Below are 25,025 nucleotides of genomic sequence, written 5' to 3' on the forward strand. Positions count from 1 at the left end.
TAACTACAAACACATCACAGGACCGACGTCCCCAAGCAACTTTCACATGCACTGTCTAGTGGCTAATGAGATTCTCTACTGTATTAAAACCTACTGTAAACTACGGTAATAAGGACTACTGTATTAACGCCTACTGTAAACTACGATAAGTCTGACTAAAGCAACAAGGCGGCCAATGCGTGTTCCATTTTTGGCCTCCTGAGTGGCGCATCGCTGGAGATCTATTCCGAGCTGCAGCACAACCGGCCGTGATCGGGAATCGGGAGTTGCATAGGGCGGCGCACAATTGGCCCAGCGTCGTCCGGGTTAGGAGAGGGTTTGGCTGGGGTAGGCCGTCATTGTAAAAAGGTTTTGTTCTTAACCGACTTACCTAGATAAATAAATGTTCAATAAAAAAACGTTTTTAAACAATGTTGGAGTTGAACTTAGCACAGAACTGACAGGTTTGATGGCTTGTGTGTCCAACTATGTCATGTACATACATCTGTCTTAACATGGTAGTGCTGTGACTTTTGTTTTGCGCCTTGCTATGTAAATACACGGTCAGTGCCATCACTAGTCTGGGCTATGCTAGCTACATCAAACTTAAGCATAGTAAATCTAAAGTGGCAGCTAAGCACAAATATCGGAATTGAAGCTCTGCTATGCTACATTTACGAATAGTTGGCAGGTTTTTTTTTTTTGTAAAACAAAATACATTTCGTTGGGATGCAAAAAGCTGGTTATGCTGCCTTTGCCCTTGGATTTTCCCAGTCGCACAGAGTACTTCCGCTTCCTTTCCATGAGAATGGTCGTGATTGGTTTTCGACATCGATTGCCGTTGACTGACTCGCAAAGAAACGCTCTGATTGGATCTGATCCTTTCACAGGACAAGTCGCTCCTCCCTCACAGAGGACAGGTCAAAGATGGCGTCGATTAGGTGTTTTCTTCGCTCCGGGAAGGTGTTTATTCCTTTTTAATTCAAAGTTCAGACAATTATATTGTTCAAATAAGGATGAGACCTTAACGAGAGCCATTTTCTGTCTTGTCTTGTGTAGAGTGCCGTCTCGGTGGTCCTGCGTAGAGAGTTCAGCAAGACCTCTCCAGCTGCTGTGCAGGTGAGAACTTGTTAGCATCTTTGCTAATCCAGCTAATAACCTTCACCGCAGCTATCAGCTGTGTGTACGACTAGCAATTATGCTGTTAAGAAAAGCAGTCAATTGTTTATACGGTAACATGTAGATTTACAGAAATCATGACATGTTAACCAGTTTACGGGCTATGATGAACGTTGTATCCATGTGGGATGTCAAGGCCTGACCTTAGGCAATAGATTCGACCCGGTTACATACAGCTGCGCTATCATCGTATATTAAGACACCGCAGAGCCGGCACTAGAAATGTTTTGGAAAACGTGTACCTCAATCCAGGCTTGAGAAATGTTGTACCCCCGAATTGTCCCGTTATCACAACTGGTACATCGAGAAGATTAAAGGACTGATGGTTTTTAGGTAAACTGCCGTTTTGTCCTGGGCTGTAGCCACAGCAGCCATTGATTAAAGTGTCAAATGTATTTAATCTTGTATGTAATCAAATCTGGCATTTTTGTATGTAGTCTGATTCACCGTTTCATATATGTAATTTATGTAGTCACGTATGTAGTCAAATGTATGTCATATCTCCACTCAAGATACTACTGCCGATCTTCATATGCTGTGGAAGAACACCCCCAAGATCCCTAACACCCCCTAACAGCATCCCCACTTTTATTAAAATAGTTCTGAAATCACATCGAGGCAGACGGAGCGATGGGAGAAACAGTATGATGTTTTGGATTGCAGATTGAACCCTGGTCTCTGGTGGGGAGAGGAGTTTATGTTGCTAGACCACAGGCTCTGCACTTGTTTTGATCTTTAAAGAGACAGATTCTGCTTGCAATGAAAAGGCCTATATAAAATGAATCTATTATGATTTTATTATCAAGTCATTTTTGTATAGTCACATCGTGTAATGTCTCTATTTCAGGTGAATGTCCGAGATGCCCTCAACCAGGCGATGGATGAGGAACTGGAGAGGGATGAGAAAGTCTTCCTTCTGGGGGAGGAGGTGGCCCAGTATGATGGAGCCTACAAGGTATGAGTACACAATGACAAACTACATGCAAATCAGGATGCAGATTTCAAAAGTTGTTTAAAATAAATATACACTAAATCAAAATATAAATGCAACATGTAAAGTGTTGGTTCTCCGTGTTTCATGAGCTGAAATAAAAGATCCCAGAAATGTTCCTTAAACACAAAAAGCTTATTTCTCTCAAATTTTGTGAACAAATGTGTTTACATCCCTGTCAGTGAGTATTTCTCCTTTGTGCTCCATGGTGGCGGTGGGATTATAGTATGGGCAGGCATAAGATACAGACAGCGGACAAAATGTTTTCGTTTTGCATTTTATCGATGGCGATTTGAATGCACAGAAAGACTGAGGTCCGTTGTGTGGCACCTTTTTTTTAAGGTATCTGTAATCGACAGATGCATGTGTATTCCCAGTCGTTTGAAATCCACAGATTAGGGCCTAATGAATTCATTTATATGAACTGTAACTCAGTAAAATGTATTTAATCGTTTATTTTTGTTCAGTATATTTGTTCTGATATATTTTCTATATTTGTTAATTGTATATGTATTTCATTCCATGATATTATTGTTAAAATATATTTTAAATGTATTTTGTTCAAACTGATCATTTTGACTAGTTGATTGGTGTTTTTCTCACGACTGGTGAATTTATAGGTGAGCAGGGGACTGTGGAAGAAATATGGAGACAAACGAATCATCGACACACCAATCACAGAGGTAAAAACAGGCACACCAATCACAGAGGTAAAAACAGGCACACCAATCACAGAGGTAAAAACAGGCACACCAATCACAGAGGTAAAAACAGGCACACCAATCACAGAGGTAAAAACAGGCACACCAATCACAGAGGTAAAAACAGGCACACCAATCACAGAGGTAAAAACAGGCACACCGATCACAGAGGTAAAAACAGGCACACCGTAAACAAGACAATGCTGTTTTTTTCTTTGTGTGTTGCGGCCCTAAATGTGATGGGCTCCAGAACGTGTTGTAACGGATGCATTTTCTCCCCTTACAGATGGGCTTTGCAGGCATTGCCGTTGGTGCGGCATTCGTAAGTCAATTAGTATTGTTATTATAATGGCATGCATGGAAATGTCCTATTCCTGTAGAAAGTAACATTGTACAAGCATGTCTTCACTAACCCAATTTGAATGTCTGATCGTGGTAGGAAGATGAGACTTCTCATTAGGTGCATACCAAATGTCACCCTACCCTCTACATAGGGCACCCTGCCCTCTACATAGGGCACCCTGCCCTCTACGCAGGGCACCCTGCCCTCTACGCAGGGCACCCTGCCCTCTACGCAGGGCACCCTGCCCTCTACGCAGGGCACCCTGACCTCTACACAGGGCACCCTACCCTCTACACAGGGCCCATAAGGCTCTGGTAAGAAGTATTGCACAGGGCACCCTGCCCTCTACACAGGGCACCCTGCCCTCTACACAGGGCACCCTGCCCTCTACACAGGGCACCCTGCCCTCTACACAGGGCACCCTACCCTCTACACAGGGCACCCTAAGTCCTACACAGGGCACCCTACCCCCTACATAGGGCCCATAAGGCTCTGGTAAGAAGTATTGCACGATCTAAAAAGTACACAATATAGGACTAGACTCAACCGTCTTCTCCTCCTGTGTTTCCAGGCCGGGCTGAGGCCGATCTGTGAGTTCATGACCTGGAACTTCTCTATGCAAGCCATCGACCAGGTGATCAACTCAGCTGCTAAGACCTACTACATGTCAGCCGGAGCCCAGCCTGTCCCCATTGTGTTCCGTGGTCCCAACGGCTCCTCTGCAGGTAAATTAACTAACCTCTATGCCTGTCGTTTTCCCCAATCCTGGTCCTTGGGCATTTTTAGTTTTTACCCTCGCACTAACACACCTGTTTAACAAACAAAGGCTTTGAAAATGAAATGATTAGTTGAATCAAGTGTCTTAGTGCTAGAGGAAAAATACCAGCATATCCCTTTGGATCAGCATGGGGAAACACGAGCATCTCTTTGGATCAGCATGGGGAAACACGAGCATCTCTCCCTTTGGATCAGCATGGGGAAACACGAGCATCTCTTTGGATCAGCATGGGGAAACACCAGCGTCTCTCCCTTTGGATCGGCATGGGGAAACACTAGCATCTCTCCCTTTGGATCGGCATGGGGAAACACCAGCATCTCTCCCTTTGGATCAGCATGGGGAAACACTAGCATCTCTTTGGATCGGCATGGGGAAACACCAGCGTCTCTCCCTTTGGATCGGCATGGGGAAACACCAGCGTCTCTCCCTTTGGATCGGCATGGGGAAACACTAGCATCTCTCCCTTTGGATCAGCATGGGGAAACATGGGGATCAGCATGGGGAAACACTAGCGTCTCTCCCTTTGGATCGGCATGGGGAAACACTGCGGGATCGGCATGGGGAAACACTAGCGGATCGGCATGGGGAAACACCAGCGTCTCTCCCTTTGGATCGGCATAGGGAAACACGAGCATCTCTTTGGATCGGCATGGGGAAACACGAGCATCTCTTTGGATCGGCATGGGGAAACACGAGCATCTCTTTGGATCAGCATGGGGAAACACTAGCGTCTCTCCCTTTGGATCGGCATGGGGAAACACTAGCGTCTCTCCCTTTGGATCGGCATGGGGAAACACTAGCGTCTCTCCCTTTGGATCGGCATGGGGAAACACTAGCGTCTCCCTTTGGATCTCCCTTTGGATCGGCATGGGGAAACACACCAGCGTCTCTCCCTTTGGATCGGCATGGGGAAACATCGGCATGGGAAACACCAGCGTCTCTCCCTTTGGATCGGCATGGGGAAACACGAGCATCTCTCCCTTTGGATCGGCATGGGGAAACACCAGCGTCTCTCCCTTTGGATCGGCATGGGGAAACACCAGCGTCTCTCCCTTTGGATCGGCATGGGGAAACACTAGCGTCTCTCCCTTTGGATCGGCATGGGGAAACACGAGCGTCTCTCCCTTTGGATCGGCATGGGGAAACATCTCTCCCTTTGGATCGGCATGGGGAAACACGAGCGTCTCTCCCTTTGGATCGGCATGGGGAAACACGCGTCTCTCCTTTGGATCGGCATGGGGAAACACGAGCGTCTCTCCCTTTGGATCGGCATGGGAAACACGAGCGTCTCCTTTGGATCGGCATCTCTCCCTTTGGATCGGCATGGGGAAACACGGCGTCATGGGGAAACACGAATCTCTTTTGGATCGGCATCACGAGCATCTCTTTGGATCATGGGGAAACACGAGCATCTCTTTGGATCAGCATGGGGAAACACCAGCGTCTCTCCCTTTGGATCGGCATGGGGAAACACGAGCATCTCTCCCTTTGGATCGGCATGGGGAAACACTCTCTTTGGAGCATGTCTCCCTCCTCTTTGGATCGGCATTGGGAAACTTTGGATCGGCATGGGGAAACACAAGCATCTCTCCCTTTGGATCAGCATGTCTCTCCCTTTGGATCAGCATGGGGAAACACCAGCGTCTCTCCCTTTGGATCGGCATGGGGAAACACCAGCATCTCTCCCTTTGGATCAGCATGGGGAAACACCAGCGTCTCTCCCTTTGGATCAGCATGGGGAAACACCAGCGTCTCTCCCTTTGGATCAGCATCTCTCCCTTTGGATCAGCATGGGGAAACATGGGGGGGAAACACCAGCATCTCTCCCTTTGGATCAGCATGGGGAAACACCAGCGTCTCTCCCTTTGGATCAGCATGGGGAAACACTCTCTCCCTTTGGATCAGTGGGGAAACACTAGCATCTCTTTGGATCATTGGGAAACACTAGCGTCTCTCCCTTTGGATCGGCATGGGGAAACACATGGGGAAACACCAGCATCTCTCTCTTTGGATCAGCATGGGGAAACACAAGCATCTCCCTTTGGGGAAACACGAGCATCTCTTTGGATCGGCATCATCAGCATGGGAAACACCAGCATCACTCTCCCTTTGGGTCTCTCTCTTTGGATCATGGGGAAACACCAGCATCTCTCCCTTTGGATCAGCATGGGGAAACACCAGCGTCTCTCCCTTTGGGTCGGCATGGGGAAACACCAGCGTCTCTCCCTTTGGGTCGGCATGGGGAAACACGAGCATCTCTCCCTTTGGGTCGGCATGGGGAAACACGAGCATCTCTCCCTTTGGGTCGGCATGGGGAAACACGAGCATCTCTCCCTTTGGGTCGGCATGGGGAAACACTAGCATCTCTCCCTTTGGGTCATCATGGGGAAACACTAGCGTTCTTTCTTCTTTCTGGGATAGTTGAAATGTCATTGGGTGAAGAATATTATTTTTCTTCCTTTGTCTGCAGGTGTGGCAGCCCAACACTCCCAGTGTTTCGCTGCCTGGTACGGCCACTGCCCCGGTCTCAAAGTAATCAGTCCCTGGAACTCTGAGGACGCCAGAGGCCTCCTCAAAGCAGCTATCAGGGACAACAACCCTGGTGAGCAATAATCTGCATCCAAAATGCCACCCTATTCCCTATATAGTGCACTACTTCTGGGGGACTAGGGTCCATTTTGTCTTTCCATGACTCCTTGCATCTTATCTCCTCGCTACCTCAAAGGTATTGGAGATACAGTGAGCTCCAAAAGTATTGGGATAGTGATACATTTTGTTTTTTGGCTCTGTACTCCAGCACTGAGTGAGAAAGTTACAAACGCACAAATATCATACACCCAAGACATGCTAACCTCTCACCATTACAATAACAGGGGAGGTTAGCATTTTATATCATACCCACAAGACATGCTAACCTCTCACCATTACAATAACAGGGGAGGTTAGCATTTTATATCATACCCCCAAGACATGCTAACCTCTCATTACAATAACAGGGGAGGTTAGCATTTTATATCATACCCCCAAGACATGCTAACCTCTCACCATTACAATAACAGGGGAGGTTAGCATTTTATATCATACCCCAAGACATGCTAACCTCTCATTACAATAACAGGGGAGGTTAGCATTTTATATCATACCCCAAGACATGCTAACCTCTCACCATTACAATAACAGGGGAGGTTAGCATTTTATATCATACCCCCAAGAACATGCTAACCTCTCATTACAATAACAGGGGAGGTTAGCATTTTATATCATACCCCCAAGACATGCTAACCTCTCATTTACAATAACAGGGGATGTTAGCATTTTATATCATACCCCAAGACATGCTAACCTCTCACCATTACAATAACAGGGGAGGTTAGCATTTTATATCATACCCCCAAGACATGCTAACCTCTCATTACAATAACAGGGGAGGTTAGCATTTTATATCATACCATTACAATAACAGGGGAGGTTAGCAAGACATGCTAACCTCTCACCATTACAATAACAGGGGAGGTTACAATAACAGGGGAACCTCTCACCATTAGCATTTTATATCATACCCCAAGACATGCTAACCTCTCACCATTACAATAACAGGGGAGGTTAGCATTTTATATCATACCCCCAAGACATGCTAACCTCTCACCATTACAATAACAGGGGAGGTTAGCATTTTATATCATACCCCCAAGACATGCTAACCTCTCACCATTACAATAACAGGGAGGTTAGCATTTTATATCATACCCCCAAGACATGCTAACCTCTCACCATTACAATAACAGGGGAGGTTAGCATTTTATATCATACCCCCAAGACATGCTAACCTCTCACCATTACAATAACAGGGGAGGTTAGCATTTTATATCATACCCCCAAGACATGCTAACCTCTCACCATTACAATAACAGGGGAGGTTAGCATTTTATTATCATACCCCCAAGACATGCTAACCTCTCACCATTACAATAACAGGGGAGGTTAGCATTTTATATCATACCTCCAAGACATGCTAACCTCTCATTACAATAACAGGGAAGGTTAGCATCTTATATCATACCCCCAAGACATGCTAACCTCTCACCATTACAATAACAGGGGAGGTTAGTATTTTTTGGCAGGGTATGATATTTGTCACTCACAATTTATTCATGCTACATTCAGGATTATGCGTAACCTTGGTAGCGTCCACATTAATGTAGAAGTGTTGAGGAGAATGTAGAAATGTTCTATAATTATTTATAGTAAAAGTGACTCCAAAATCACACACTACATTATTTACCTTTTTTTTTTTTTTTTTTACCTTTATTTAACCAGGCAAGTCAGTTAAGAACAAATTCTTATTTTCAATAACGGACTAGGAACAGTGGGTTAACTGCCTGTTCAGGGGCAGAACGACAGATTTGTACCTTGTCAGCTCGGGGGTTTGAACTCACAACCTTCCGGTTACTAGTCCAACGCTCTAACCACTAGGCTACCCTGCCGCCCCATGTACAAAATAAACCGAAACGCAACCAAAACAAACCGCAAATTCATCCATCTACTATGTAGCGTCACCAGCTTGATGTAGTCGTTGCCTGCTAGGAATATGGGACCAAATACTACCTTCTGACTGTCCCAATACTTTTGGTCACCTTTTAAATGGGGTTACTATGTACCAAAAATGCCCTCATGTAAACCTGACAGTCTGCACTTTACCCTCAGTCATTGTATCATTTCAAATGCAAAGTGCTGAGGTACAGAGCCAAAACAACTAAACATTTCACTGTCCCAATACTTTGAGCTCATTGTAGCACAGTTTAGTTCATCAGCCATGGTGTACAACATTGGTAGCTAAGAGCTGGACTACAGTCTACAGTCCATACCTAAATAAACCAATCAAAGAATGGAGGACGCCCCTAGGAAGTGGTGGTCCCCAGGAGGACGCCCCCAGGTCCCTAGGAGGTGGTGGTCCCCAGGAGGACGCCCCCAGGTCACTAGGAGGTGATGGTCCCCAGGAGGACGCCCCCAGGTCCCTAGGAGGTGATGGTCCCCAGGAGGACGCCCCCAGGTCCCTAGGAGGACGCCCCCAGGTCCCTAGGAGGACGCCCCCAGGTCCCTAGGAGGACGCCCCTAGGTCCCTAGGAGGTGGTGGTCCCCAGGAGGACGCCCCGGGTCCCCAGAGGAGGTGGTGGTCCCCAGGAGGACGCCCCCAGGTCCCTAGGAGGTCCCTCCCTAGGAGGGAGGGCGCCCCCAGGTCCCTAGGTGGTCCCCAGGAGGACGCCCCCAGGTCCCTAGGAGGTGGTGGTCCCCAGGAGGACGCCCCCAGGTCCCTAGGAGGTGATGGTCCCCAGGAGGACGCCCCCAGGTCCCTAGGAGGTGGTGGTCCCCAGGAGGACGCCCCCAGGTCACCTAGGAGGTGGTGGTCCCCAGGAGGACGCCCCCAGGTCCCTAGGAGGTGGTGGTCCCCAGGAGGACGCCCCCAGGTCCCCAGGAGGTGATGGTCCCCAGGAGGTCCCCAGGTCACTAGGAGGTGATGGTCGCCCCCAGGTCCCTAGGAGGTGGTGGTCCCCAGGAGGACGTCCCCAGGTCACTAGGAGGTGGTGGTCCCCAGGAGGACGCCCCCAGGTCCTAGGAGGTGGTGGTCCCCAGGAGGTGATGGTCCCCAGGAGGACGCCCCCAGGTCCCTAGGACCCCAGCCCCCAGGTCCCTAGGAGGTCCCCAGGAGGCCCCCAGGTCCCCCCAGGAGGACGTCCCCAGGTCACTAGGAGGTGGTGGTCCCCAGGAGGACGCCCCCAGGTCACTAGGAGGTGGTGGTCCCCAGGAGGACGCCCCCAGGTCACTAGGAGGTGATGGTCCCCAGGAGGACGCCCCCAGGTCACTAGGAGGTGGTGGTCCCCAGGAGGTCCCCCCAGGTCCCTAGGAGGTGATGGTCCCCAGGTCCCTAGGATGGTGGATGGTCCCCAGGAGGACGCCCCAGGTCACTAGGAGGTGATGGTCCCCAGGAGGACGCCCCCAGGTCCCTAGGAGGTGGTGGTCCCCAGGAGGACCCCCCAGGTCCCCACTAGGGTGATGGTCCCCAGGAGGACGGGAGGTCCCCAGGAGGACCCCCCAGGTCACTAGGAGGTGGTGGTCCCCAGGAGGACGCCCCCAGGTCACTAGGAGGTGATGGTCCCCGCAGGTCCCTAGGAGGTGGTGGTCCCCAGGAGGACGCCCCCAGGTCACTAGGAGGTGGTGGTCCCCAGGAGGACGCCCCAGGTCCCTAGGAGGTGGTGGTCCCTAGGAGGACGCCCCAGGTCCCTAGGAGGTGGTGGTCCCCAGGAGGACGCCCCCGGGTCCCCAGGAGGTGGTGGTCCCCAGGAGGACGCCCCCGGGTCCCCAGGAGGTGGTGGTCCCCAGGAGGACGCCCCCGGGTCCCTAGGAGGTGATGGTCCCCAGGAGGACGCCCCCAGGTCACTAGGAGGTGAGGTCCCCAGATGGTCCCCAGGAGGAGGTGAGGAGGACGCCCCCAGGTCCCCCCAGGTCACTAGGAGGTGATGGTCCCCAGGAGGACGCCCCCGGGTCCCCCCAGGTCCCTCCCTAGGAGGTGATGGTCCCCAGGAGGACGCCCCCCCTAGGAGAATGGTCCCCAGGAGGACGCCCCCAGGTCACTAGGAGGTGGTGGTCCCCAGGAACGCCCCAGGTCCTAGGAGGTGATGGTCCCCAGGAGGACGCCCCCAGGTCCCTAGGAGGTGATGGTCCCCAGGAGGACAGGTCACTAGGAGGTGGTGGTCCCCAGGAGGACCCCCAGGTCCCTAGGAGGTGGTGGTCCCCAGGAGGAGGTCCCTAGCCCCCCAGGTCCTAGGTGGTGGGTGTCCCTAGGAGGTCCCCCCTGGGAGGACGCCCCCAGGTCAGGAGGTGGTGGTCCCTAGTGCCCCCAGGGTCCCCAGGAGGCCCCCAGGTCCCCAGGAGGACCCCCGGGTCACTAGGAGGTGGTGGTCCCCAGGAGGACGCCCCCAGGTCCCTAGGAGGAAGGTCACTAGGAGGTGGTGGTCCCTAGGAGGACGCCCCCAGGTCACTAGGAGGTGATGGTCCCCAGGAGGACGCCCCCGGGTGATGGTCCCTAGGAGGTGATGGTCCCCAGGAGGACGCCCCGGGTCCCTAGGAGGTGATGGTCCCCAGGGTCCCTAGGTGGTGGTGGTCCCCAGGAGGACTCAGGAGGTGATGGTCCCCAGGAGGACGCCCCCAGGTCCCTAGTGGTGGTCCCCAGGAGGACTCCCTAGGAGGTGATGGTCCCCAGGAGGACGCCCCCGGGTCACTAGGAGGTGATGGTCCCCAGGAGGACGCCCCCGGGTCACTAGGAGGTGATGGTCCCCAGGAGGACGCCCCCGGGTCCCTAGGAGGTGATGGTCCCCAGGAGGACGCCCCAGGTCCCTAGGAGGTGGTCCCCAGGAGGACTAGGTCACTAGGAACCCAGGTGGTGGTGGTCCCTAGGAGGTGGTGGTCCCCAGGAGGACGCCCCAGGTCCCTAGGAGGTGGTGGTCCCCAGGAGGTGGTGGTCCCCAGGTCACTAGGAGGTGATGGTCCCCAGGAGGACGCCCCCAGGTCCCTAGGTGGTGGTGGTCCCTAGGTGGTGGTCCCTAGGAGGTGGTCCCTAGGAGGTGGTGGTCGAGGATGAGAGGGATCACTGTAGATCTGCTCATGTCCTGTAGTGTAGACATTTAAGTAACCATGGTGACGTGTGCTAATCGAAAACCCTTTTTATGTATTTTTCCTTCAACAGTGGTGTTCCTGGAGAATGAGCTGATGTACGGTGTGCCCTTTGACCTGTCTGAGGAGGTTATGCACAAAGACTTTGTCTTACCTATTGGAAAGGCCAAGGTAGAAAGACAAGGTAGGTAGCAAGAGCTGGAGAGAAGAAATTTACATATCTTTTGTTATAATGTAAATGTTCATTGTAACATCCCCTGTTAGAACATTGACATAATTGATCATTTCATTGTGAAAGATAATGTATCGTTTCGCTGGGAAAGATAATGTATCGTTTCGCTGGGAAAGATAATGTATCGTTTCGCTGGGAAAGATAATGTATCGTTTCGCTGGGAAAGATAATGTATCGTTTCACCTGGAAAGATAATGTATCGTGTCACTGGGAAAGATAATGTATCGTTTCACCGGGAAAGATAATGTTTCGCCGGGAATGATAATGCATCGTTTCACTGGGAAGGATAATGCATCGTTTCACTGGGAAGGATAATGCATCGTTTCACTTGGAAGGGTAATGCATCGTTTCACTGGGAAGGATAATGTATCGTTTCACTGGGAATGATAATGTTTCACTTGGAAAGATAATGTTTCACTGGGAAATATGTTTCACTGGGAATGATAATGCATCGGTTCACCGGGAACGATAATGCACAGATTCACAGTGAAGGATAATGTATTGTTTCGATGGGAATGATAATGTATCGTTTCATATGGAAGGATACTGTATCGTTTCACCGGGAAGGATAATGTATCGTTCCACCGGGAAGGATAATGTATCGTTTCGCCGGGAAGGATAATGTATCGTTTCACCGGGAAGGATAATGTATCGTTTCACCGGGAGGGATAATGTATCGTTTCACCGGGAAGGATAATGTATCGTTTCACCGGGAAGGATAATGTATCGTTTCACCGGGAAGGATAATGTCTCGTTTCGCCGGGAAGGGTAATGTCTCGTTTCGCCGGGAAGGGTAATGTCTCGTTTCACCGGGAAGGGTAATGTCTCGTTTCACCGGGAAGGATAATGTATCGTTTCACCGGGAAGGATAATGTATCGTTTCACCGGGAAGGATAATGTATCGGGTTCACCGGGAAAGATAATGTATCGGGTTCACTGGGAAAGATAATGTATCGGTTCACTGGGAAAGATAATGTATCGGTTCATTTAATTTAATTGATTTGATGTAGTATTGTTAGCAAATTGCATCGTTGATAAAGCAAATTAGCATGATGTCTTAATTGAGATCTACATCGGTCTGCGTCCCAAATCTGGTCAAACGTAGTTTACTATAGGGAGCCCTTTGGGCTGTTTACACAGTGTTACAGATCGGATTCACACCACCTGACCTTTTCCACATTTTGATGTGTTTAAGCCTGATTTTACATTTTCCTACATTACAGCTTTACTCTATAATGTATTGCATTCTTTTTCCCCCTCATCAATCTACACACAATATGCCATAATGACAAAGAAAAAAACATTTTTTTCGAAATGTTTGCTAATTTATATACAGTGCCTTGCGAAAGTATTCGGCCCCCTTGAACTTTGCAACCTTTTGCCACATTTCAGGCTTCAAACATACATATATAAAACTGTATTTTTTGTGAAGAATCAACAACAAGTGGGACACAATCATGAAGTGGAAAGACATTTATTGGATATTTCAAACTTTTTTAACGAATCAAAAACTGAAAAATTGGGCATGCAAAATTATTCAGCCCCTTTACTTTCAGTGCAGCAAACTCTCTCCAGAAGTTCAGTGAGGATCTCTGAATGATCCAATGTTGACCTAAATGACTAATGATGATAAATACAATCCACCTGTGTGTAATCAAGTCTCCGTATAAATGCACCTGCACTGTGATAGTCTCAGAGGTCCGTTAAAAGCGCAGAGAGCATCATGAAGAACAAGGAACACACCAGGCAGGTCCGAGATACTGCTGTGAAGAAGTTTAAAGCCCGATTTGGATACAAAAAGATTTCCCAAGCTTTAAACATCTCAAGGAGCACTGTGCAAGCGATAATATTGAAATGGAAGGAGTATCAGACCACTGCAAATCTACCAAGACCTGGCCGTCCCTCTAAACATTCAGCTCATACAAGGAGAAGACTGATCAGAGATGCAGCCAAGAGGCCCATGATCACTCTGGATGAACTGCAGAGATCTACAGCTGAGGTGGGAGACTCTGTCCATAGGACAACAATCAGTCGTATATTGCACAAATCTGGCCTTTATGGAAGTGGCAAGAAGAAAGCCATTTCTTAAAGATATCCATAAAAAGTGTCGTTTAAAGTTTGCCACAAGCCACACCAAATATGTGGAAGAAGGTGCTCTGGTCAGATGAAACCAAAATTGAACTTTTTGGCAACAACGCAAAACGTTATGTTTGGCGTAAAAGCAACACAGCTCATCACAATGAACACACCATACCCACTGTCAAACATGGTGGTGGCAGCATCATGGTTTGGGCCTGCTTTTCTTCAGCAGGGACAGGGAAGATGGTTAAAATTGATGGGAAGATGGATGGAGCCAAATAAAGGACCATTCTGGAAGAAAACCTGATGGAGTCTGCAAAAGACCTGAGACTGGGATGGAGATTTGTCTTCCAACAAGACAATGATCCAAAACATAAAGCAAAATCTACAATGGAATGGTTCAAAAATAAACATATCTAGGTGTTAGAATGGCCAAGTCAAAGTCCAGACCTGAATCCAATCGAGAATCTGTGGAAAGAACTGAAAACTGCTGTTCACAAATGCTCTCCATCCAACCTCACTGAGCTCGAGCTGTTTTGCAAGGAGGAATGGGAAACAATTTCAGTCTCTCGATGTGCAAAACTGATAGACATACCCCAAGCGACTTACAGCTGTAATCGCAACAAAAGGTGGCGCTACAAAGTATTAACTTAAGGGGGCTGAATAATTTTGCACGCCCAATTTTTCAGTTTTTGATTTGTTAAAAAAGTTTGAAATATCCAATAAATGTCGTTCCACTTCATGATTGTGTCCCACTTGTTGTTGATTCTTCACAAAAAATACAGTTTTATATCTTTATGTTTGAAGCCTGAAATGTGGCAAAAGGTCGCAAAGTTCAAGAGGGCCGAATACTTTCGCAAGGCACTGTATATAATAAAATAAAAATAATCACATTTACATAAGTATTCAGACCCTTTACTCAGTACTTTGTTGAAGAACCTTTGGCAGTGACTACAGCCTCCAGTCTTCTTGGGTATGATGCTACAAGCTTCGCACACCTGTATTTGGGGAGTTTCTCCCATTCTTCTCTGCAGATCCTCTCAACCTCTGTCAGGTTGGGAACGTTGCTACACAGCCATTTCCAGGTCACTCCAAAGATGTTTGATCAGGTTCAAGTCCGGGCTCTGGCTGGGCCACTCAAGGACATTTAGAGACTTGTCCTGAAGCCACCTCTGCGTTATCTTGGTTGTGTGCTTAGTGTCGTTGTCCTGTTGGAAGGTGAACCTTCGCCCCAGTCTGAGCTCCTGAGCACACTGGAGCAGGTTTTCATCAAGGATCTCTCTGTAATTTGCTCTGTTAATCTGTCCCTCGATCCTGACTAGTCTCCCAGTCCCTGCAGCTAAAGAACATCCCCACAGCATGATGCTGCCACCACCATGCTTCACCGTAGAGATGGTGCCAGGTTTCCTCCAGATGTGATGAATGGAATAGAGGCCAGAGAGTTCAATCTTGGTTCCATCAGACCAGAGCATCTTGCCAGGTTTCCTCCAGATGTGATGAATGGAATAGGGGCCAGAGAGTTCAATCTTGGTTCCATCAGACCAGAGCATCTTGCCAGGTTTCCTCCAGATGTGATGAATGGAATAGAGGCCAGAGAGTTCAATCTTGGTTCCATCAGACCAGAGCATCTTGCCAGGTTTCCTCCAGATGTGATGAATGGAATAGGGGCCAGAGAGTTCAATCTTGGTTCCATCAGACCAGAGAATCTTATTTCTCGTGGTCTGAAAGTCTTTAGGTGCCTTTTGGCAAAATCCAAGCAGGCGGCCATGTTCCTTTTACTGGGGAGTGGCTTCCATCTGGCCACTCTACCCTAAAGGCCTGATTGGTGGAGTGCTGTAGAGATGGTTGTCCTTCTGGAAGGTTCTCCCATCTACAGAGGGACTTTAGAGCTCTGTCAGAATGACCATCGAGTTTTTGGTCACCTCCCTGACCAAGACCCTTCTCCCCTGATTGCTCAATTTGGCCAGGCGGCCAGCTCTAGGAAGAGTCTTGGTGGTTCTAAACTTCTTCCATTTAAGAATGATGAAGGTCACTGTGTTCTTGGGGACCTTCAATGCTGCAGAAATGTGTTGGTACCCTTCCCCAGATCTGTGCCTCGACACAATCCTGTCTCAAAGCTCTATAGACAATTCCTTCAACCTCATGGCTTGGTATTTGCTCTGACATGCACTGGGAACTGTGGGACCTTATATAGACAGGTGTGTGCCTTTCCAAATCATGTCGTATCAATTGAATTCACCACAGGTGGACTCCAAGTTGTAGAAACACCTCAATGATGATCAATGGGAAACAGGATGCACCTGAGCTTAATTCAGTCTCATTTGCAAAGGGTCTGAAAACTTATGTAAATAAGGTATTTCTTTTTTAAAATTTTGAATACATTTGCAAAAATGATTACACCTGTTTTCGCTTTGTCATTATGGGGTATTGGGTGTAGATAGACGAGGAACATTTTTTTTTATTTAATCAGTTTTAGAACAAGGCTGTTAACGTAACAATGTGGGTGAAGTCAAGGGGTCTGAATACTTTCCGAATCCAGTTTGTAACACAACAAAATGTGGAAGAAGTCAAGGGGTGTGTGGCTAAGTTTCTGAATGCGTTACAAAACGTTTGTACCCAACCATTGTGTGTTTTGGTCAGGAACTCGCATCACTCTCGTGTCACATTCCCGGTGTGTGGGGTTCTGCCTGGATGCTGCAGCTGTCCTGGCTAAAGAGGGGGTTGAATGTGAGGTGAGTGTCGTCTTCAGTCATGTGGTTCAAAATAACAGATTTCTTTTGGTTTATGTATAAACTAAACCAATAGGAACTTCCACTGCTCTTGCAATGTCACTACTTTCTATCTATTGTTGAATACATCTACACCTACAAATAAGGTTTGAGGTTGGGAGTCGGCGATTGTGTTTTAAATTCAATTTTGAATTTGTACATGTCGTCTGGCGGTGTAGCCCCCTGCTTCTGGAGCACATGGATGTTGTAACGCTGGCAGCATGAGTTCAATCCATCTCATTGCTCTGTGAGCACTCTCCTACACATCACCTCTATCTGATAGATTTACAGAAGACCCCCCCCCCCACCCCACCCCCAAGGACAACATTACTAAAGTACTGTTCTCTCCACTGCTGTACTGTCCCCTGCTAGGTGGTTATAACCTGTTCTGTCCGCTGCTAGGTGATTATAACCTGGTCTCTGTCCCCTGCTAGGTGGTTATAACCTGTTCTGTCCGCTGCTAGGTGGTTATAACCTGGTCTCTGTCCCCTGCTAGGTGGTTATAACCTGTTCTGTCCGCTGCTAGGTGGTTATAACCTGGTCTCTGTCCCCTGCTAGGTGGTTATAACCTGGTCTCTCCCCTGCTAGGTGGTTATAACCTCGTCTCTCCCCTGCTAGGTGGTTATAACTTGGTCTCTCCCCTGCTAGGTGGTTATAACCTGGTCTCTCCCCTGCTAGGTGGTTATAACCTGGTCTCTCCCCTGCTAGGTGGTTATAACCTGGTCTCTCCCCTGCTAGGTGGTTATAACCTGGTCTCTCTCCTGCTAGGTGGTTATAACCTGGTCTCTCCCCTGCTAGGTGGTTATAACCTGGTCTCTCCCCTGCTAGGTGGTTATAACCTGGTCTCTCTCCTGCTAGGTGGTTATAACCTGGTCTCTCCCCTGCTAGGTGGTTATAACCTGGTCTCTCCACTGCTAGGTGGTAATAACCTGGTCTCTCCCCTGCTAGGTGGTTATAACCTGGTCTCTCCACTGCTAGGTGGTTATAACCTGGTCTCTCCCCTGCTAGGTGGTTATAACCTGGTCTCTCCCATGCTAGGTGGTTATAACCTGGTCTCTCCCCTGCTAGGTGGTTATAACCTGGTCTCTCCCCTGCTAGGTGGTTATAACTTGGTCTCTCCCCTGCTAGGTGGTTATAACCTGGTCTCTCCCCTGCTAGGTGGTTATAACCTGGTCTCTCCCCTGCTAGGTGGTTATAACCTGGTCTCTCCCCTGCTAGGTGGTTATAACGTGGTCTCTCCCCTGCTAGGTGGTTATAACCTGGTCTCTCCCCCGCTAGGTGGTTATAACCTGGTCTCTCCCCTGCTAGGTGGTTATAACCTGGTCTCTCCCCTGCTAGGTGGTTATAACCTGGTATCTCCCCTGCTAGGTGGTTATAACCTGGTATCTCCCCTGCTAGGTGGTTATAACCTGGTATTTCCCCTGCTAGGTGGTTATAACCTGGTCTCTCCCCTGCTAGGTGGTTATAACCTGGTCTCTCCCCTGCTAGGTGGTTATAACCTGGTCTCTCCCCTGCTAGGTGGTTATAACCTGGTCTCTCCCCTGCTAGGTGGTTATAACCTGGTCTCTCCCCTGCTAGGTGGTTATAACCTGGTCTCTCCCCTGCTAGGTGGTTATAACCTGGTCTCTCCCCTGCTAGGTGGTTATAACCTGGTCTCTCCTCTGCTAGGTGGTTATAACCTGGTCTCTCCCCTGCTAGGTGGTTATAACCTGGTCTCTCCCCTGCTAGGTGGTTATAACCTGGTCTCTGTCCCCTGCTAGGTGGTTATAACCTGGTCTCTGTCCCCTGCTAGGTGGTTATAACCTGGTCTCTGTCCCCTACTAGGTGGTTATAACCTGGTCTCTCCCCTGCTAGGTGGTTAACCTGCGCACCATAAGACCTCTGGATGTGGAGACCATTGAAGCCAGCGTGATGAAGACTGGCCATCTGGTCACGGTGGAAGGGGGCTGGCCCCAGTACGGAGTAGGGGCTGAGATCTGTGCCAGGATCATGGAGGGTACGTGCTCTTGATTTTTATACATACATAGACTGGTTTCCCGGATGCAGATTAAGCTTAATCTTTGACTGAAGTATTTCCATTGGAGATTCTCCTTTGTTGTCCATGACTTTGTCAGTGTTGTGTAAGTAGCACTGCATTCATAACAACATCCCCATGCTGTCGTTTCTGAAGGCTAAGCTAGGTTGGGCCTGGGTAAACATGGGTGAACTAGATGGAATGCTGCCTGGGAAGATCAGGTTGCTGGTAGGAGTGATGTTGGAGGGCCAGTACAGGCATGCGAATACATACACTGAACACATATATATATATATGTGTGTGTGTGTGTGTGTGATGAGCTGAAATAAAATATCACAGAAATGTATGAGCTGAAATAAAATATCACAGAAATGTTCCGGATGCACAAAAAGCTGATTTCTCTAAAATGTTGTGAACACATTAGTTTACATCCCGGGTTAGTTAGCATTTCTCCTTTTGCCAAGATAATCCATTCACCTGACAGGTGTGGCATATCAAGAAGCTGATTCAACAGCATGATTATTACACAGGTGCACCTTGTGCTGGGGACCATAAATGGCCACTCTAAAATGTGCAGTTTTGTCACTCAAAACTCAATACCACAGATATCTCAAGATTTGAGGGAGCCTGAACTTGGCATACTGACTGTAGGAATGTCTACCAGAGAATGAAATGTTTATTTCTCTACCATAAACCTCCTCCAACGTTGTTTTAGAGAGTTTGGTAGTACGTCCAGCCGGCCTCACAACCACAGATGTCATTGTTGTGAACAACGCCATGGTGGCGGTGGGGTTATGGTGTGGGGCAGGTATAAGCTACGGACAATGAATACAATTGCATTTTATTGATGACAATTTTAATGCACAGGAATACCGTGACGAGATCCCGGGGCCCTTTTTTTTAAGGTATCTGTGACCAACAAATACATATCTGTATCATGTGAAATACATATATTAGGGCCTAATCAATTTATGGAAATTGACTGATTCCCTCAGTAAAATCAATGAAATGGCTGCATGTTGCATTTATATTTTTGTTCAGTGTAGTAGGAATACAGGCATGTGAATATATACAATGCATTGGGAGGATATTCTGAACCCTTTTCCACATTTTATTACAGCCTTATTCTAAAATTGATTAAATTGCTTTTTTCCCCTCATCAATCGACACACAATACCCCCTAATGACATCACAATACCCCCTAATGACATCACAATACCCCCTAATGACATCACAATACCCCCTAATGACATCACAATACCCCCTAATGACATCACAATACCCCCTAATGACATCACAATACCCCCTAATGACAAAGTATATACAGGTTTTTTTTTTTTTTAAAGAAACAATACCTTATTTAAATAAGTATTCAGACCCTTTTGCTATGAGACTAAATTGACCTTAGGTGCAACATGTTTCCATTGATCATCCTTGAGATGTTTCTACAACTTGATTGAAGTCCACCTGTGGTAAATTAAATTGATTGGACATGATTTGGGAAGGCACACGCCTGTTTATATAAGGTCCCACAGTTGACACAGCGCATGTCAGAGAAAAAACCAAGCCATGAGATCGAAGGAATTCTCCGTAGAGCTCCGAGACAGGATTGTCGGCACACATCTGGGGAAGGGTACCAAAAAAATGTCTGCAGCATTGAAGGTCCCCAAGAACACAGTGGCCTCCATCATTCTTAAATGGAAGAAGTTTGGAACCACCAAGACTCTTCTTAGAGCTGGCCGCCCGGCCAAACTGAGCAATCAGGGGAGCAGGGCCTTGGTCACTCTGACAGAGCTCTAGAGTTCCTCTGTGTAGATGGGAGAACCTTCCAGAAAGATAACCATCTCTGCAGCACTCCACCAACCAGGCCTTTATGGTAGAGTGGCCAGACGGAAGCCACTACTCAGTAAAAGGAACATGACAGCCCACTTGGAGTTTGCCAAAAGGCAGCTGAAGGACTCTCAGACCATGAGAAACGAGATTCACTGGTCTGATGAAACCAAGATTGAACTCTTTGGCCTGAATTCTAAGCGTCACATCTGGAGGAAACCTGGCACCATCCCTACGATGAAGCATGGTGGTGGCAGCATCATGCTGTGGGGATGTTTTTCAGCATCAGGGGCTAGTCAGGATTGAGGGAAAGATGAACGGAGCAAAGTACAGAGATCCTTCATGAAAACCTGCTCAGGACCTCAGACTGGGGCGAAGGTTCACCTTCCAACAGGACAACGACACAAAGTACACAGCCAAGAGAACACAGGAGTGGTTTCTGGACAAGTCTCTGAATGTCCTTGAGTGGCCCAACAAGAGCCCGGACTTGAACCTGATCAAACATCTCTGGAGAGACCTGAAAATAGCTGTGCAGCGACGCTCCCCATCCAACCTGACAGAGCTTGAGAGGATCTGCAGAGAAGAATGGGAGAAACGTCACAAATACAGGTGTGCCAAGCTTGTAGCATCACACCCAAGAAGATTCGAGGCTGTAATCGCTGCCAAAGGTACTTCAACAAAGTACTGAGTAAAGGGTCTGAATATTTATTGAAATAAGGTATTTCAGGTTTGTGTTTTGTTTTTGGCTAACCTGTTTTTGCTTCGTCATTATGGGGTGTTGTGTATAGATGTGGAATTTCATTTTTTTTAAATCTATTTTACGTAACTAAATGTGGAACATGTTAAGGGGATACTTTCTGAATGGATACATGGGGAAAGTGTTTTGATTGAGTTGACAATTTAAAAAAGCATGAAGCACGTGGCCTCCAACTGGTCTGAAACGCAGGGAGAACTAAATGCATGCTATTCAACCGATCAACTACTTCGCAGACCGAGTTCGGTGTGTCAAATCGGAGGGCCTGTTGTCCGGACCTCTGGCAGTCTCTATGGGGGTGCCGCAGGGTTCAATTCTCGGGCTAACTCTCTTCTCTGTATACATCATTGATGTCGCTCAAGGAAGACCAAATGCATGCTATTCAACCGATCACTGCCCGCACCTGCCCGCCCGTCCAGCATCACCACTCTGGACGGCTCTGACTTAGAATACGTGGGAATCTACAAATACCTAGGTGTCTGGTTCGACTGTAAACTCTCCTTCCAGACTCACATTAAGCATCTCCAATCCAAAATTAAATCTAAAATTGGCTTCCTATATCGCAACAAAGCATCCTTCACTCGTGCTGCCAACCATACCCTCGTAAAACTGACCATCCTACCGATCCTCGACTTCAGCAAACTAGCTTTAAGCACCGGCTGTCAGAGCAGCTCACAGATCACTGCACCTGTACATAGCCCATCTGTAAACAGCCCATCTATCCAACTACCTCATCCCCATACTGTATTTATTTATTTATATATCTTGCTCGTTTGCACCCCAGTATCTCTACTTCCACATTCGTCTTCTGCACATCTATCACTCCAGTGTTTAATTGCTACATTGTAATTACTTCGCCACAACGGCCTATTTATTGCCTTAATTCCCTTAACTTAACTCATTTGCACTCACTGTATATAGACTTTTTGTTTTCTTTTGTTCTACTGTATTATTGACTATGTTTTGTTTATTCCATGTGTAACTCTGTGTTGTTGTATGTGTCGAATTGCTGTGCTTTATCTTGGCCAGGTAGCAGTTGTAAATGAGAACTTGTTCTCAACTAGCCTACCTGGTTAAATAAAGGTGTTCTCAACTAGCCTACCTGGTTAAATAAAGGTGTTCTCAACTGGCCTACCTGGTTAAATAAAGGTGTTCTCAACTAGCCTACCTGGTTAAATAAAGGTGTTCTCAACTAGCCTCCCTGGTTAAATAAAGGTGTTCTCAACTAGCCTACCTGGTTAAATAAAGGTGTTCTCAACTGGCCCCCCTGGTTAAATAAAGGTGTTCTCAACTAGCCTACCTGGTTAAATAAAGGTGTTCTCAACTAGCCTACCTGGTTAAATAAAGGTGTTCTCAACTAGCCTACCTGGTTAAATAAAGGTGTTCTCAACTAGCCTACCTGGTTAAATAAAGGTGTCCTCAACTGGCCTACCTGGTTAAATAAAGGTGTTCTCAACTAGCCTACCTGGTTAAATAAAGGTGTTCTCAACTGGCCTACCTGGTTAAATAAAGGTGTTCTCAACTGGCCTACCTGGTTAAATAAAGGTGTTCTCAACTAGCCTCCCTGGTTAAATAAAGGTGTTCTCAACTGGCCTACCTGGTTAAATAAAGGTGTTCTCAACTGGCCTACCTGGTTAAATAAAGGTGTTCTCAACTGGCCTACCTGGTTAAATAAAGGTGTTCTCAACTGGCCTACCTGGTTAAATAAAGGTGTTCTCAACTAGCCTACCTGGTTAAATAAAGGTGTTCTCAACTGGCCTACCTGGTTAAATAAAGGTGTTCTCAACTAGCCTACCTGGTTAAATAAAGGTGTTCTCAACTAGCCTACCTGGTTAAATAAAGGTGTTCTCAACTGGCCTACCTGGTTAAATAAAGGTGTTCTCAACTAGCCCCCCTGGTGAAATAAAGGTGTTCTCAACTAGCCTCCCTGGTTAAATAAAGGTGTTCTCAACTGGCCTACCTGGTTAAATAAAGGTGTTCTCAACTGGCCTACCTGGTTAAATAAAGGTGTTCTCAACTGGCCTACCTGGTTAAATAAAGGTGTTCTCAACTAGCCTACCTGGTTAAATAAAGGTGTTCTCAACTAGTCTACCTGGTTAAATAAAGGTGTTCTCAACTAGTCTACCTGGTTAAATAAAGGTAAATAATAATGATCTCTCCTGTTTCCAGGCCCAGCCTTCAACTACCTGGATGCCCCTGCTGTCCGTGTGACCGGTGTCGACATCCCTATGCCCTACGCTAAGATCCTGGAGGACCACAGTGTACCTCAGATCAAAGACATCATCTTCACAGTCAAGAAGGTCTTGAATATGTAAACATACCAAATGTCTCCCTCCCTCTCCCACCGTGCCTCCCTCCCTCTCCCACCGTGCCTCCCTCCCTCTCCCACCGTGCCTCCCTCCCTCTCCCACCGTGCCTCCCTCCCTCTCCCACCGTGCCTCCCTCCCTCTCCCACCGTGCCTCCCTCCCTCTCCCACCGTGCCTCCCTGCCTCTCCCACCGTGCCTCCCTCCCTCTCCCACCGTGTCTCCCTCCCTCTCCCACCGTGTCTCCCTCCCTCTCCCACCGTGCCTCCCTCCCTCTCGCCACTCCTTTCCTTGCAAACCAACCTTATTAAACTTCTAAGTACCTATAAGTACTTATTTACTTATACAATAGTATGTACTTGTATAGTAAATACTTATTTCCTCCCCCATGTCACATGACTACATGAAAATAGTCCAAATAGTTAGATACTGTAATACCTACAAGTACTTCCACTTCCGTTTCCTGATTGGTTGGTGGACAGACAAGCTGGTGACGTCAAACCAACTCATCAACTTTGTACAGATCTGTCAATGATCCGCTGATGGAAAGACTAAGTCAAAGAAATGTATAGTTGATTTAATGGAGTGTATTTATTATGGCCGATAATTATTGTAACTCGTGTTATTTTTTTGTTGCTGTAAAATGGCTTTGTTACAGAAATAAAACTCCCCATTTTATCAGAAATAACAATGTTGTTTTTTATTCTCACGCTCGGTGAGGAGGTTGAACAACTAGGGACAAGTATGCATTACACGCTTGGTGAGGAGGTTGAACAACTAGGGACAAGTATGCATTACACGCTTGGTGAGGAGGTTGAACAACTAGGGACAAGTATGCATTACACGCTTGGTGAGGAGGTTGAACAACTAGGGACAAGTATGCATTACACGCTTGGTGAGGAGATTGAACAACTAGGGACAAGTATGCATTACACGCTTGGTGAGGAGATTGAACAACTAGGACAAGTATGCATTACACGCTTGGTGAGGAGGTTGAACAACTAGGGACAAGTATGCATTACACGCTTGGCTGCTTTGTGACTGGCAGCGGAGCCAAACAAACCATCTTCCGGGTGGAGGATCCTCTTGCTGTTTGTTGGTGACGTGTTTTCAATTTCCGAGTGACCAACTCACTGCAGCAGCCAGCTACATATTATAACACCATATGTGATTTAACCAAACGTTTTTGGTATCCATTATACTGGTCGTTCCAAGTTTGGCAGTCAGTTTGTCGATACTGTCTCCTAAAATGTTATTGTCCAGTTGCAAAGGGTCGTTTGTTTGTTTTTTTAGGAAATGCTCCCTTTTTATTAAAATAAAATCCATTTCTCAATGGAACTGATCCAACAATGTGTACGCCGCCATCTTGTCTGTTTCTCTCATTGTGTCTGTCATCTTAAAGGT

The 25,025-nt window shown here is 47.5% G+C and overlaps 1 protein-coding gene across 1 annotated transcript; it reads left to right on the top strand.

The window, feature by feature from the left end:
• Positions 1-31: 31 nt before the first annotated feature.
• pdhb (pyruvate dehydrogenase E1 subunit beta) lies at positions 32-24,312 on the top strand. Its single transcript, XM_064967404.1, has 12 exons — positions 32-105; positions 870-942; positions 1,039-1,098; positions 2,006-2,113; positions 2,770-2,832; positions 3,137-3,172; positions 3,765-3,918; positions 6,442-6,573; positions 11,713-11,823; positions 16,591-16,682; positions 18,573-18,714; positions 23,486-24,312. Exons 1-12 carry the CDS (start codon positions 47-49, stop codon positions 23,629-23,631), a joined length of 1,176 nt encoding a protein of 391 aa, XP_064823476.1. The 5' UTR covers positions 32-46; the 3' UTR covers positions 23,632-24,312.
• Positions 24,313-25,025: the final 713 nt, after the last annotated feature.

Source organism: Oncorhynchus masou, chromosome 6 (genome assembly GCF_036934945.1).
Source record: "Oncorhynchus masou masou isolate Uvic2021 chromosome 6, UVic_Omas_1.1, whole genome shotgun sequence".
NCBI lineage: Eukaryota > Metazoa > Chordata > Actinopteri > Salmoniformes > Salmonidae > Oncorhynchus > Oncorhynchus masou.

Coding starts and splice junctions, on each gene's coding strand:
- pdhb (XM_064967404.1), top strand. CDS start 47: ATGCACTGTCTAGTGGCTAATGAGATTCTCTACTGTATTAAAACCTAC. Junction 6,574..11,712: donor TATCAGGGACAACAACCCTG/GTGAGCAATAAT, acceptor TTCCTTCAACAG/TGGTGTTCCTGGAGAATGAG. Junction 11,824..16,590: donor GGCCAAGGTAGAAAGACAAG/GTAGGTAGCAAG, acceptor TGTTTTGGTCAG/GAACTCGCATCACTCTCGTG.